The 12,624-nt window shown below is 49.3% G+C and overlaps 1 protein-coding gene across 4 annotated transcripts in view; it reads right to left on the bottom strand.

Moving 5' to 3' along the window:
• The window catches only part of DNAJB6 (DnaJ heat shock protein family (Hsp40) member B6), a 59,240-nt gene that overhangs the window by 11,128 nt on the left and 35,488 nt on the right, over positions 1-12,624 (bottom strand). For 2 of the 4 annotated variants that reach the window (XM_081101860.1, XM_081101863.1), the window contains exons 6-8: positions 12,281-12,412; positions 10,237-10,378; positions 8,841-8,911 (exon numbers count right to left, since the gene is read on the bottom strand). In XM_081101860.1, coding sequence (XP_080957986.1) covers positions 8,841-8,911; positions 10,237-10,378; positions 12,281-12,412 — 345 coding nt within the window. Of the gene's footprint in view, positions 1-8,179; positions 8,912-10,236; positions 10,379-12,280; positions 12,413-12,624 lie in introns of those variants that run through there. The other 2 variants (XM_081101861.1, XM_081101862.1) reach the window with 2 other exon arrangements.

The following is a 12,624-nucleotide window of genomic DNA, read 5'->3' on the forward strand; positions in this document are numbered from 1 at the left end:
GCATCAATAGATGATGATTTGTTGTCTCCTGCAGGAACTCCGTTGAGGGCCTAGAATCCAACCTGCAACCCAGGTACCTGCCCTTAACAGGGAACCAAGCCCCTCTGCAGTGTGTGGGCAACGCTCTAACCAAGGGCACACTGACCCAGGGCCTGTAAGAAATGTAACACCTTCATGAGGGAACCCATAACATCCAAGGGCATTTTCTCATTAGAAGCTCCTTGCTATCAACCTTACAACCTGTCTTTCAAGTTAAATGCAGTGGACATGCAGCAAAGCAGATATCCCGGGGGGGGGGGGGGGGGGGGGGCACCCCAGCCCCAAAATCACCCAGGAGGATATAAGCCAGGTCTGTGGCTACACTGCGCCCCCCGCCACTGCATGCTGGGGGGTCAGCTCGCAGAGACAGAAGGGGACCCCCGAGCCAGTGCACATGGGGGAGGGGGGTGTCGGCTCACAGGGACAGAAGGGGGCCCCCGAGCCAGTGCACATGGGGGAGGGGGGGTGTCGGCTCACAGGGCCAGAAGGGGGCCCCTGAGCCAGTGCACGCTGGGGGTCAGCTCACAGGGAGGGGGCACGGGCCTCTCCCAACAGCTCCTTCCCCTTTAAATTCCCTCACCAAAAACATGAAAGAAAAGCCAGCCTTACTAAGCCTTATGAGCACTCCACACCCTCACAGCGCTCCCCTCCCAAGCTTGCCTAGGAGGGACAGGCGTGGTGGGGAGGCACTAGAGGAGCACACCGCTGTCCAATGGTTAGGAAAATTGAGCTGTAAAAAGGTGAGAGAGCCTCTGGCACAGGGGCACGGGAGGGCTCACTAGTCTGCATTTTGAGACAAAGGACTGGACCCCAAGCCCCTCTGGGGAATGCCGACCAGGCTGCCCAGCTGAGTTTTAGCACCACTGAAAACTCACACCTTGTCATCTGACTGCACGTCCAGGAAGAAGACAGGGACAAGGCGCCTGCAGCACCGTCCTCTGCATGCAGCGGTCTTCCTTGCCCGGTAAGACAGCCGGTGAGTAGGGGAGAGCTGCTGCTCCCCAGACTGGAGCAGCACTGCAATAAAGGCTCATGTATAACTCAGCCTGATCTCTGCTCAATTGGGCTTTCGTGTCATTTCAAAAGTACTGCACATTTCTTACACCAGCACAAGGACTTGGCCTGGCAGTGTGGCCCGGCATTTAGAGCATGCCCCGACACCAAAGGGTCATGGGTTCGATTCCTGGAAAAGGGCACATACCTGGGTTGCGGGTTCAATCCTGGCCCGTCAGGGCGCATTCGAGAGGCAACCAATAGATGTTCTCTCTTACATCTCCCTCCCTCCCTCTCTACCAAAAAAATTAAAGGGAAAAATATCCTTGAGTGAGGACTAACAACAAAAAAGCACAAGGACTTGAAAAACTATGTTATAAATGCACCATATTTCAATGTTCTTGCAAAAAACTGCCCTCTCCCTGCAGGCCCCACCCCAGGGGAGAGGCTGGGCAGGAACTTCTGAAACTCTGCACTCCGGCCCCAGCTCTTCAGCTGACAATGACCTGCCAAGAAATCATGACTCCGTGCACACGGTGCCTCTCCTAATACCCTGATCGCTGCCACACCTGCCACCACACTGTCCGCAAGCCAACCAGCTTGGGCTCCTATTACAGCCTTTTCCAATCTGTCCACACTGTCCCAGATTACTAAATCTATGAAAACTTATCGTTAACTTAAGTTTGAGGTTAGCAATCTGTACTACGTCCAGGCAACACATTAGAAGAATAAGCCACATCTAAGTCTACATCCCACACAGAACGTGCTCTCTTGGTGTCAATTCTGAGCCTTTTCCTGTGCAGAACCAACAATCAAAACCTGTGACATGGCCGCTGGTTAGGACCATCCCCGCATCCTTTTCATCAGGAAAACTAAATATACCAGGAAACATCCTGCCCCGGAGCACCCCGCTAAATTTAAAAATAAACACGTGATCTGCCGTGGCCAGGCCAGAGCACTGGTCACCGAGAAAACACGAAAGGAATGTCCAGCAGCCGCCACCCGTGCTCGGCCACGCACCCAGCTCATTCCTCCCCCAAACGGACCTCAGCGCAGTGTGGAGCCCAGCTGAGAACATGCAAGTGAAAACAAACTTCCAAAAATAAAGTCACTTTTCCCAAATATGCACAATCCTTGGTTGTGGATGGTTCTCTGTACTTTGGGAGAAGGAGGGTCAGACCCTGAGTCCCACCCACACTGAGGTTACTCAGTGTCCAAAAATGCGTCTCGGGCCCATCAGATGCGTTCACATACCGAGGGCCGGCAGAGCGCCGCACCCGGGGTCCCGGCCTGTGTCCACGCACACACAGAACCCAGTGGCGCTGACTGCGGGCTCTGCACAGACTGGCGGCCAGAGGACACAGAGGAAACGAAGCCGGGGCAGGTGGCAGCATGCGCTGCCAGGGACACAGCACAGAACGAGATGTGACTTGGACACAGTGACATGAAGACGTAGGCATGAGGTCAATTCTGACATGTCTCACAGGACAGGGGAGACGAGCCATTTTAACAGGAGGGCAACCAGACGGTGGACTCGACGTGGTGATGATGACGGAGAAGTCAGAGCAGAGTGGTTAAAAGCGAAGGCAGGTGCCACGGCCACGACTATCATCAAAAGCTACTGACAAAGGGATGGAAGGACCAATGCTCGGAACAACTGGAGAATGATCACATGGAAGTTACAGGAAGGGAGACCAAGTCCAAGTGGTGCCAGGCCCTGGAAATGGGTGGTGGTGCTAGAGGCAGATCAGGAGGGACATGGAGGATGTAGGAGAAGAACACAAATGAGCCCTGGCCAGGTTGGCTCAGTAGGTAGAGCTCTGGCCCATGGACTGAAGGGTCCCAGGTTCAATTTCTATCAAGGACACATATCTCGGTTGCAGGCTCAATTCCTGGCCCTCCCTGGTTGGGGCGTGTGTGGGAGGCAACTAATTGATGTCTCTCACATCAATGTCTCTCTCTCTCTCTCTCTCTCCCCCCCACCCCCCACTCTCTCTAAAAAAGTCAATGGAAAAATATCCTTGGATGGGGATTAATGACGACAAAAGCAGAAGCTGAAATCCTCCTGCCCAGGCCCCTCTGCACCTGCAGAAAAGCAGTAAAACCCATGCCAGGGCCATAAGGAGGCAGGCCACAGGCTTCCCCACCAGTGCCGTGGCTTAAGTCAAGTGTCACTTTTGTTAAGCACCCAGGACAAAACACTTAAGACCCGTCGTGGGCATTTGCACACAGGCCTGTGTGACCCCTTGTCCACATCTGAGCAGAGGACAGCCATGTATGTCATGGGCACGCACACAGCCAACGCTTATTGGCGGGAAGGCAGGCAGATACTGGTTGTGAGAGGGACCCAGCATGACAACTTCCTCCAGCACAGAAAGGTACTCCTCAGGGCGTTCTAGAAACAGGCCTGGGTGGGGACATCCATCAACAGCCTCCTGAGATGAGGAGCGGGCAGGCTCTGACAGGGCTGGGTCCCAGTTCCGTGCCTGCTGCCTTGCCCAAAAATCTGGTGTTACATCTCCACCTGAGGGCTGTTGTGCTAACCAAGGTATCAGTGCCGAGAGCGCAGGCCACCAGCCAGCATCTCATCTCCACATGCTGGGGGCAGGGATGGTTGGTTTGAGGGGAGCACAGAGGCACGCCAGCCTCCACTTTCTCCATCCGCCTGCAGAGCCTGGCACTGGACTTGTCTCAGGCCCCCAGCTTCGGGCCTTGCTCTGTCCCACCCCCACCCCACCCCCACCTTCACCCCCCCAGCAAACCCAGAGGCAGCAGTAAAGCCCTGAGACCATGCTGGGGCTCAATCTCACACCCCATTCCCACAGGGACCTTCCTGTGGCCTCGGGGCCACTCATCCCTACTTAGGAAAACTTGGGGCGTCAGGTCAGAATCAGGATTCCTTTAGAGCAGCGGTTCTCAACCTTCCTAATGCCGCGACCCTTTAATACAGTTCCTCATGTTGTGATGACCCCCAATTTCATTGTTACAAATTGAACATAATTAAAGCATAGTGATTAATCACAAAAACAATATGTAATTATGTATGTGTTTTTCGATGGTCTTAGGCGACCCCTGTGAAAGGGCTGTTCGACCCCCAAAGGGGTCACGACCCACAGGTTGAGAACCACTGCTTTAGAGGAAGGGGTGGGAGGATTGTTGCAGACCAAGGGAAGAAAAACTCCAGTTCCTGCTGAGCCCCTGAGCTGAAGTATACAATTCACATCTAAGTGGCCCTGCAACCACAGGACACCCGCTGGCCCAGGCTGCCAGCTGCTTCCCTGGGGGGTGTCCCAGCTGCCCACAGCGAAGGGACTGGGACTGTGCCTGAAGCACCATGTCATCAGGATGGCCCGAGGCTGTCCCATAATTGAAATACATCTTGAAAGAACAGCGTCACAGGCCCATAACATCTGGCTGAGACACACAGCTGAATCCGCATGAAATTTTCATGACAAGTGTTTCTTCTAAAGTTCTTCAGGCTTCTTTGAAATATGAGCCTATTATACATATTTTTTAAAAACCTCTAGGCTAGGCACGTGCCAAGTAACTCTTGTAGCTGTTTCAATGAAAGTGACCCAGCAGAGGGGAAACCCCTAGTGTGTGCTGGTGGGAATGAGGCTGGCGCAGCCACTGTGGAAAACACTGTGGCTTCCTCACAAAGTTAAAAATGGAACTGCCATTGACCCGGAGATCCCACTTCTGGGAATATATCCTAAGAAACCTGAAATACCAGTCAGAAAGAATGTACGTACCCCTATACTCATAGCAGCACAATTCACAATAGCTAAGATGTGGAAACAGCCCAAGTGCCCATCAGTAGACGAGTGGATAAAAAGCTGTGGTACATCTACACCATGGAACACTCTGCAGCAGTAAAAAGCAGAATCTCTTACCCTGTGAGACAGCATGGAGGGAGCTGGAGAGTATCATGCTAAGTGAAATAAGTCAGTCAGAGAAAGACAAGTGTCACATGATCTCACTCTTATGTGGGATCTATTGAACAAAAGAAACTAATGAACAAAAAAGAATTTATATACATATATGCATAACCAAAGGACATAGACAACAGTGTGGTGAAGGCATAGGATGGGGCAGGGGGAAGAAGGAGGGGGACTAAAGGGAGGCGGGAGGGAATTAGGGAACATCTGTAATACTGTCAAAAATTAAAATTTTTTAAAAAGTGACCCACCAGGAACAGACTGTCCTCATTGTCACCCTAGTCGTCACACATAGTCACTACTGGACACTGGGGAGCCCAACACTGTGTTCATAACCAGAGTGACCACTACTCACCTAATAACATTCCTATGAAATCCTCTTCAAAACTACAAGTCCAATAAGAACATCATGAATGTCCACTACAGGTTTTACACTTGGCATTGCTGCATGCCACACCGTAGGCTGAGGGTTTCCTTCAAGTACCAAGACGACCCAGGACACCACCCCCAGAGTGCTGCTCATAAAACTCCACCGTGTGACTAGTGGGAACACACAGCTCACTCACACCTGCAGGTGAACAAGGTACACATCTTCCTTTGACATGTTAAGGGTTAGGGTACTCTTACCCTAGCTTTGAAAATCAGTCCTTAACAAATTATTCACTAAGAGAGAACCTGATAAGCTGCCTCCCAAAGAAAATAAAAATCCAAAGACAGGCCAATTACTAAGACATCACTCACAGGTCGGGGGGCAAGGGCAAAATACCCACCCAAATGGTAGGACGGAGAGTAGACGCCATGCCTCCCTCCAACGCTCTAGCGGGTTAGTATTCCCAGAGCAGCAGCAATGTCTAACCAAGGCAGAAGAGAAGCAAGCTCACAAAACTGACAATGCAAAACTTACGGCTCCTGAGCACTTCATTCCAAACAACACATGTCCATGGGCCCAGTTTGAAATGAAAATTAAAAATACAACTGACTTAGAAATCAACAAAATGAAGGTTGTTTTCTAAGTCAAACTCAAAAGCAATTTTTGAAACTCATATTTGTGAGCAAAAGGCTGCAGATAACCTGCAGAAGCGCAACTAACAAAGAGAAGGAAGAAAAGGGGTTAAAATTAGATACTGGTTAATAAAGAGGCTTGAAAAATGCAGAGATACTGCTTGGAGAGGGACCACAGAAAACACAAGACGAGCACCTGAAACCCTCCACAGAGGACAAGTGTAAAGAAGCCAGAAATCCAACCAGACAGAACCTCTCGGGTCCCCAGCAGGACGCCATGTCAGGTTGAAACAGAACTTACTAAGCTGATGACAGAGAAAACCTGCACAAACCAGTCCTAACAGGCCATTTTTAAAGCCATCAGTAAGGAGACCAGGTGCCGAGGCCAGGAGACTTGAGACAGGACAGCTCAAGGCTTCCGAGGCATGTTTACGGCCCGGCCCTCCTGACACAAGGAGGTCCTGAGTGTGAACTCCAGCGAGAAACCAGCAGGGCAAGGGAGGTTCCTTTTCCAAAAAGAAAGCCAAGAGCATGCCCCCAATGGCAACCACTGCCATCAGCCTCCTGGGGAGCGAGGGAGAAAGCGCCTAGCACCGGTACTACTGACTAGGCAAAAACACGGGGATGTGGGGACAGTGTGCCCTTCCCAGCTATAAAAACCTCTCCCCCTGGTGACATCAACGCGTAGACTGTTTCCAGCCAGAGCTGCGTTCAACACTGCCCCAAGGACCCAGCATGTTCCCAAACGGGAAACCAACCATCACAGAGCAGACAGGACTTCTTCACGTCTCCCTAAGTCCCTCAGGACTGTGCAGCCGCTCCATCAAATGGCTCATCCCTGCCCTGCCCGTCCCACCCCCCCACCACCCCACCACCACCCGCCCCCCGGCCCCGGAAACATAAAACCCTGAGGTTCAAGAATTTCCTCGGTTTTCTCACGTGACAGAGAAACTGTCTATCCTACCAGCATCAGTGAAAAGCAGGCCTTCTGTGATGCATTTTAGTGATACCGGGCATTGCAACCCTTTCCCGAGTGGGACGAGCACACCTCCCGTGTCCAAAGGTGCTCAGGCGGAGAGCACGCACACAAGCATCTTCACTGTTCCTTGAGCTCAGCTGCCTTTGAATGCTCACATTAAACTTGTGATGCTTTACTTCTAGTTTCTATGCTATTCTAAAATACTTTCCCTTGTCTTCCGTAACAATCCTCACATTCTTACCAAGTGAATGGAACCAGAGCAACTTCCATGGGCTTTCCCATGAAGCCTAAGGGGAAAACCCTTACCAACTCCTATTCTAACAGCTTTCTTCCTGCATATTTCCAAAACAAAGCTGAGTGGGGTGGTTTCCATCCGATCCAAGACTTACTTAACATCCCTCTGGCTGGGACCCTCATGCAGGAAATGGGACTCTGTGATCCATCTCCAGCAGAGTCACCTTTTAGCCAAAAGGGTTGCTGAATTTCCTCAGGACAAACAGAATGTAGGGAGGGAAGAGGACATAAGAACAAAGAACTGTGGCCGTGAGCCAGCTTCATGGTGGAAAACCCCTCCCCCCAGGCACCCACCTCAACTAGACTGGGGGAGGGGGAGGCACCTAGAAAGGCCTCAGCCCTTTTTTATTTAAATGGCCCAATGGGAGACAGCAAGAACTAGGCGACTATGACAATCTGTTAAGCAGAGCCTCAGCCAATGAGGACCGAGGAGGGACACTTGCACCCTGGGGAGAAATGAGCTGTGATCGCTGTCCCAGGTGAGCCTGCACAACCAGGGGGACACACGCCACCGAGAACCTATTCCAGGCCTTGTTGTCGCCATACCTCTGTCTCGAGTCCATTACTTAAATGCAGACAGGTGAACATTTTTCACACTAGGTTGGTGATGGGGACAGATTTTACAGACTGAAAATCAAAAGCAGCACCTTTTGGCCACATCTGCATCACTCCATGTCGTTACCGTGCAGTCTTGATGGAGCTGGCGTCAGACATACCTCGTAGGCGTGTCACCATATTAAAATGTTCAGTAAGTTGCTAGTCATTATTTAACATACACAGGAAATCTGCACACACTGTCCAAATAGCCTGAAGAAAACGAGCACAGGTTTGGTGAAGGTGGCACCCACCTCAGTGCACAGGACGGACAGTCAGGAAGCGACAGAGGCCCAGGCACAGAATCACACAGACACAGGAGGCTGCAGCCCCACTGGGAAAGAATGCACCAAACACATCGCATTTATTTTCTTTTTTTTTAAAGCAAATAACAAAGACCCATTTTACCAGCTTTACTTTTTAAACCTAAGCTTAACATTACACATTTAAACAATTGTCAAAACTTACTAAGTTGCCAGCATTCATGCACAACTAGAAAACATCCTCAATTTATACTAAACCAGAAATGTATTACCATTGATGCATTAGTACCTTTCACTACTCAACACTCAAAGACGGAAACTACTCTGGGAGGCGCGTCCTGGCAATGTTAGCTTCACAGCAGGCCGCCACTGCTTGGCTCATGTTTACACACAATGGAAAGCAGGTCCGTGCTGGTGTTAGTGTATGAAGTCACGGCCACCCTGGATCACGTTTAATAAAAAGCAAAGTGCATACAGAGATTTACAACAATTGTAAAGACCAAAAAGAAAAGGTCCTATCATGTGGTCCCAACAATAAATCAACAGTCTGACAAACAGGCTCCGATGAGCGTGTATAAATACTTTAGATTAGGGACAGTTATACTGAAAGTCGAGTTCGTCTGAAATCTTCAAAAAAATGTTCCTGTTAATCCTCACATGGTGCTTGTTACAGTTAACATCTCTGTTACATGCGTGCGTTGAATTACTTGTTATCCAAGCGTAGCAGCTGCTCCTTACCATTTATTGTCAAGGACTTTAACTGGCCGTCTTCTTCAACTTCTACTCTTTCTTGACCGTTCTCGACAATTCTGGAGGATAAAATGCATTTTTAAACTTTATTTCTTGCAGTAAATGTATGTGTTTGTATAGATGCATTTGGAAACCAGGACTGCCACAGACGAACATGAAACCACAGACCCTAGGGCTGAGAACCAGCTGAAGCCACCCAGGGCCATCTTTCTGAAAACAGACCGATTCTGACAGACAACACTATACCACTGACCATGACCTACATGTGGACACCAAGAATCAAATGGTCACGGTTTCAGGGAGCATCTGAGATCTTGCTCCCAGGCATACGTTGTCAGACTGGCTAAAAAAAAAAAACTCATAAAAATTAAAATATGATAAAGCTTTTACTACTAATGGTGCTTTCCATTTTGTTATCCTAACAGTGCCAGCAAACCAATTACACTATTATTACAGCACTGCACATTAAAAATGTCTCTAGCTCTCGCCGTTTGGTTCAGTGGATAGAGCATTGGCCTGTGGACTTAAGAGTCCCAGGTTTGATTCCAGTCAAGGGCAACCTCGGTTGCAGGCTCATACCCAGCCTGGGCCCTGGTCGGGGCTCGTGCAGGAGGCAACCAACCGATGTGTTTCTCTCACATCGGTATTTCGCTCTGTCTTTCCCTCTCCAACTCTATCTAAAACACAAAAAAAGGAAAATTATCAAGTGAGGATTAAAAAAAAGGCTCGCCCTAGCCAGTTTTGCTCAGTGGGTAGAGCAGGGGGGGGGTCCTCAAACTACGGCCTGCGGGCCACATGCAAATACAAATATTGTATTTGTTCCCATTTTGTTTTTTTACTTCAAAATAAGATATGTGCAGTGTGCATAGGAATTTGTTCATAGTTTTTTTTTTTAAACTATAGTCCGGCCCTCCAACTGTCTGAGGGACAGTGAACTGGCCCCCTGTTTAAAAAGTTTGAGGACCCCTGGGGTAGAGCATCAGCCTGCAGACTGAAGGGTCCCAGGTTCGATTCCAGCCAAGGGCACATGTATGGACTGCAGGCTCAATCCCCAGTGGGGGGCATGCAGGAAGCAGCCAATCAATGATTCTCTCGTTGATGTTTCTATCTCTCTCTCCCTCTCCCTTCCTCTCTGAAATCAATAAAGAAATATATTTAAAAATAGATTAAACTGTTAAAAAAAAAAAAGGCTCTAAATGAAGAGGGCTGTTAATAGGTAACATTAAACAAAATTTAAAAAGAAATGCCCTAAATTCGGATATTAAGCTTCTCAGGTGCCCAATTTAACGTACACCCTATACTTCACGCTCAGGGGTAGGGGGGTGGCACCCATAAATTATTACACCTACTTATTAAAAACATGAAATATGGGAGAGAACTGTACCTCTTTGTAGTGATTTTTCTTCCGTTAACAATTTTGGTAGAAGTCGACACGGACTTGAAGTTGCCCATCCCACTACCACCAAATGACGTCGAAGAGAATGAAGTGAGACCTCCATGACCTATTGACCCGAAGGAAGAAAATCCTGTAAGAAATAAAGGGAAAAAAATATCAGAGACTAGTATGTCTGGCATTCAGTGCAAAAATCCCCAAATGTCAAATCCCATAGCAGACCTCTCCTGTAAGCAGGGTGCTGGCAGGGCAATGCTGGGTCCAAGGGACTCCTCTGAATCAAGGGGCAAGACAGCAGGCTCCTTTCACCTCCCCTCCCACCCCTACTCCTGCTGGGCCGGGCCTCGTTGCATTTTCTGTTTATGGAGGGTCCACTAAGCATCTAGCCTCCTGGAGGGACTAGGATGGCCGCACACGCTGCATCTCACAGAAACAAAGTGACCACTGCTGACAGAATGGCAGACCCAATCCGCTCACCTTCCCCTTGCACTGTGACCACAAGGGACAAAAATCTGAATTATTAGAAATCTAAAGTAATTTTAGAACAAATTCTAAAATAATTACAAGTATGGCTCTGTAGTTCATGTACAACATTCTCAATCACATGGACATTACGCCCTGATGGCCACACATCACCCTGAAGCTGGCTTCCTTGTTCATTACAACAAATACCCGCACTCCCTACACAGGACTCAGCCCTCCAGCTCTAATACTGTCTAAACCAGCAGTGTCCAACAAAAACAGAATGTGAGCCAAATACGTCATTTTAATTTTGGCCCCACTAAAAAATACAAAGTGGCAAAATTGACTTTAGCACTATTTTTATTTAATCCAGAATATCCAAAATATTATCTTATGCAATATAAAAAAGTTGAAATTGTTCGGACTTAAATATTCCATCTTTGAAATCAGTGTATGTCCCACTTGTAACGCGTCGGTGTGGACGGACCACATGACGAGGCTCAGCAGCTCCGCGTGGCTGTGGCCACCATCCAGGACAGCACAGGGCTAGAGCCTGGAGCCACAGGACCCTTTGCAAGGCCCCGACCAGGAAAGACTGCACTTCTCTAATGATTTCTACCAGCTGTTTCCCCTCTCCCTGAAACTTGAGCACTACCATAAGCACAATGCATGGTATCGGAGGATCTGCTGGAGAAAAGCCCTGGCATAGTGCTCTGTGGAAAGAGCTCCCCAAAGGAGCCTCTCCTAGCTGCTATCAGCATGACCCTTGCAGGAGGGACCTTCTGACAGTACCATGCAGGCAGCCTGTTTAACAAAGCACTGCAGAGTCTTGGCAGAGCATTTAAGACAAAAACAAGACCCAAAGACAGCCCTAGCTGGTTTGGCTCAGTGGACAGAGCGTCGGCCTGCGGACCAAGGGTCCCAGGTTCAATTCCAGTCAAGGGCATGTGCCCGGGGTTACGAGCTCGATCCCCAGTGGGGGCGTGCAGGAGGCAGCCAGTCAATGATTCTCTCTCATCATTGATGTTCTCTCTCTCTCTCTCCCTTCCTAAAATCAATAAAAATAAAATAAAAAAAGACCCAAAGACAGCAGGAACTAGGTGAGCGTCCATGGCAAGAGTCTCCTTCTTGAGGTAAAACAATCTGTTAGGCCACCACCCCATCCCTCGAGCTGCTGACCTGCTTTACCAAGGGCTAATGCCAACACTGTGCACGTGGCTGGGCACCCCCACAGCAAGCACACATCCCTCGTGGCCGCAGCAGGCATGGGTGTTATTACTGCCCCTCCTCGGCCTCCATCAGCGGACTCAGGGCCTCCTTGTACTAAACTACCCAGAAGGTTAGATAAACGAGGACTTAGTAAGACTAAGTGCGTTATTTCACAATTACCCCAAAACACCTTACTCCCTTAACCAGGAGTATTTACTAGTAAGAGCAGAGATGGATTTTCATGTATAACGTTCTTGGGAATGAGTAAAGATGACTAGGGAATCTACAAGACTGTTCTATCAAAAGGAACACATGTTTCAAACTATTTACCAGTTACCAGAAGTAAAATCTTGGGATTTGATACCTGTATCAAAAGACGGAAACCCTCCGCCGAAAGCCGGGAACCCTGTGAAGGCGGAGAAGAACGAGGTGGTTCCCCGGTTCCTGCTCCCACGCGGACCCCGCCGAGTCCCAAAGAAGTCGTCAAATGGGTCTTCTGGAAACAAACACATGCATTTTGTAAAATTGTGTTCCATGTCCTGTTTCATGGGAAAGCTGTAATAGGGGAGCAGGAAGCCTTGGAGAAGTCACGGCCAGAGCTCCTGTAACGCAAGCAGAGCCAGCCAGAGGCATCGGGGACAGACCCAGCCTGCCCACCACGCAGCCTCTGTGAAGGGTCAGCAAGGGTTCATTCACTCAGGTACTTAG

The sequence above is a fragment of the Myotis nattereri genome, assembly GCF_964212035.1.
Source record: "Myotis nattereri genome assembly, chromosome: 11".
Taxonomy (NCBI): domain Eukaryota; kingdom Metazoa; phylum Chordata; class Mammalia; order Chiroptera; family Vespertilionidae; genus Myotis; species Myotis nattereri.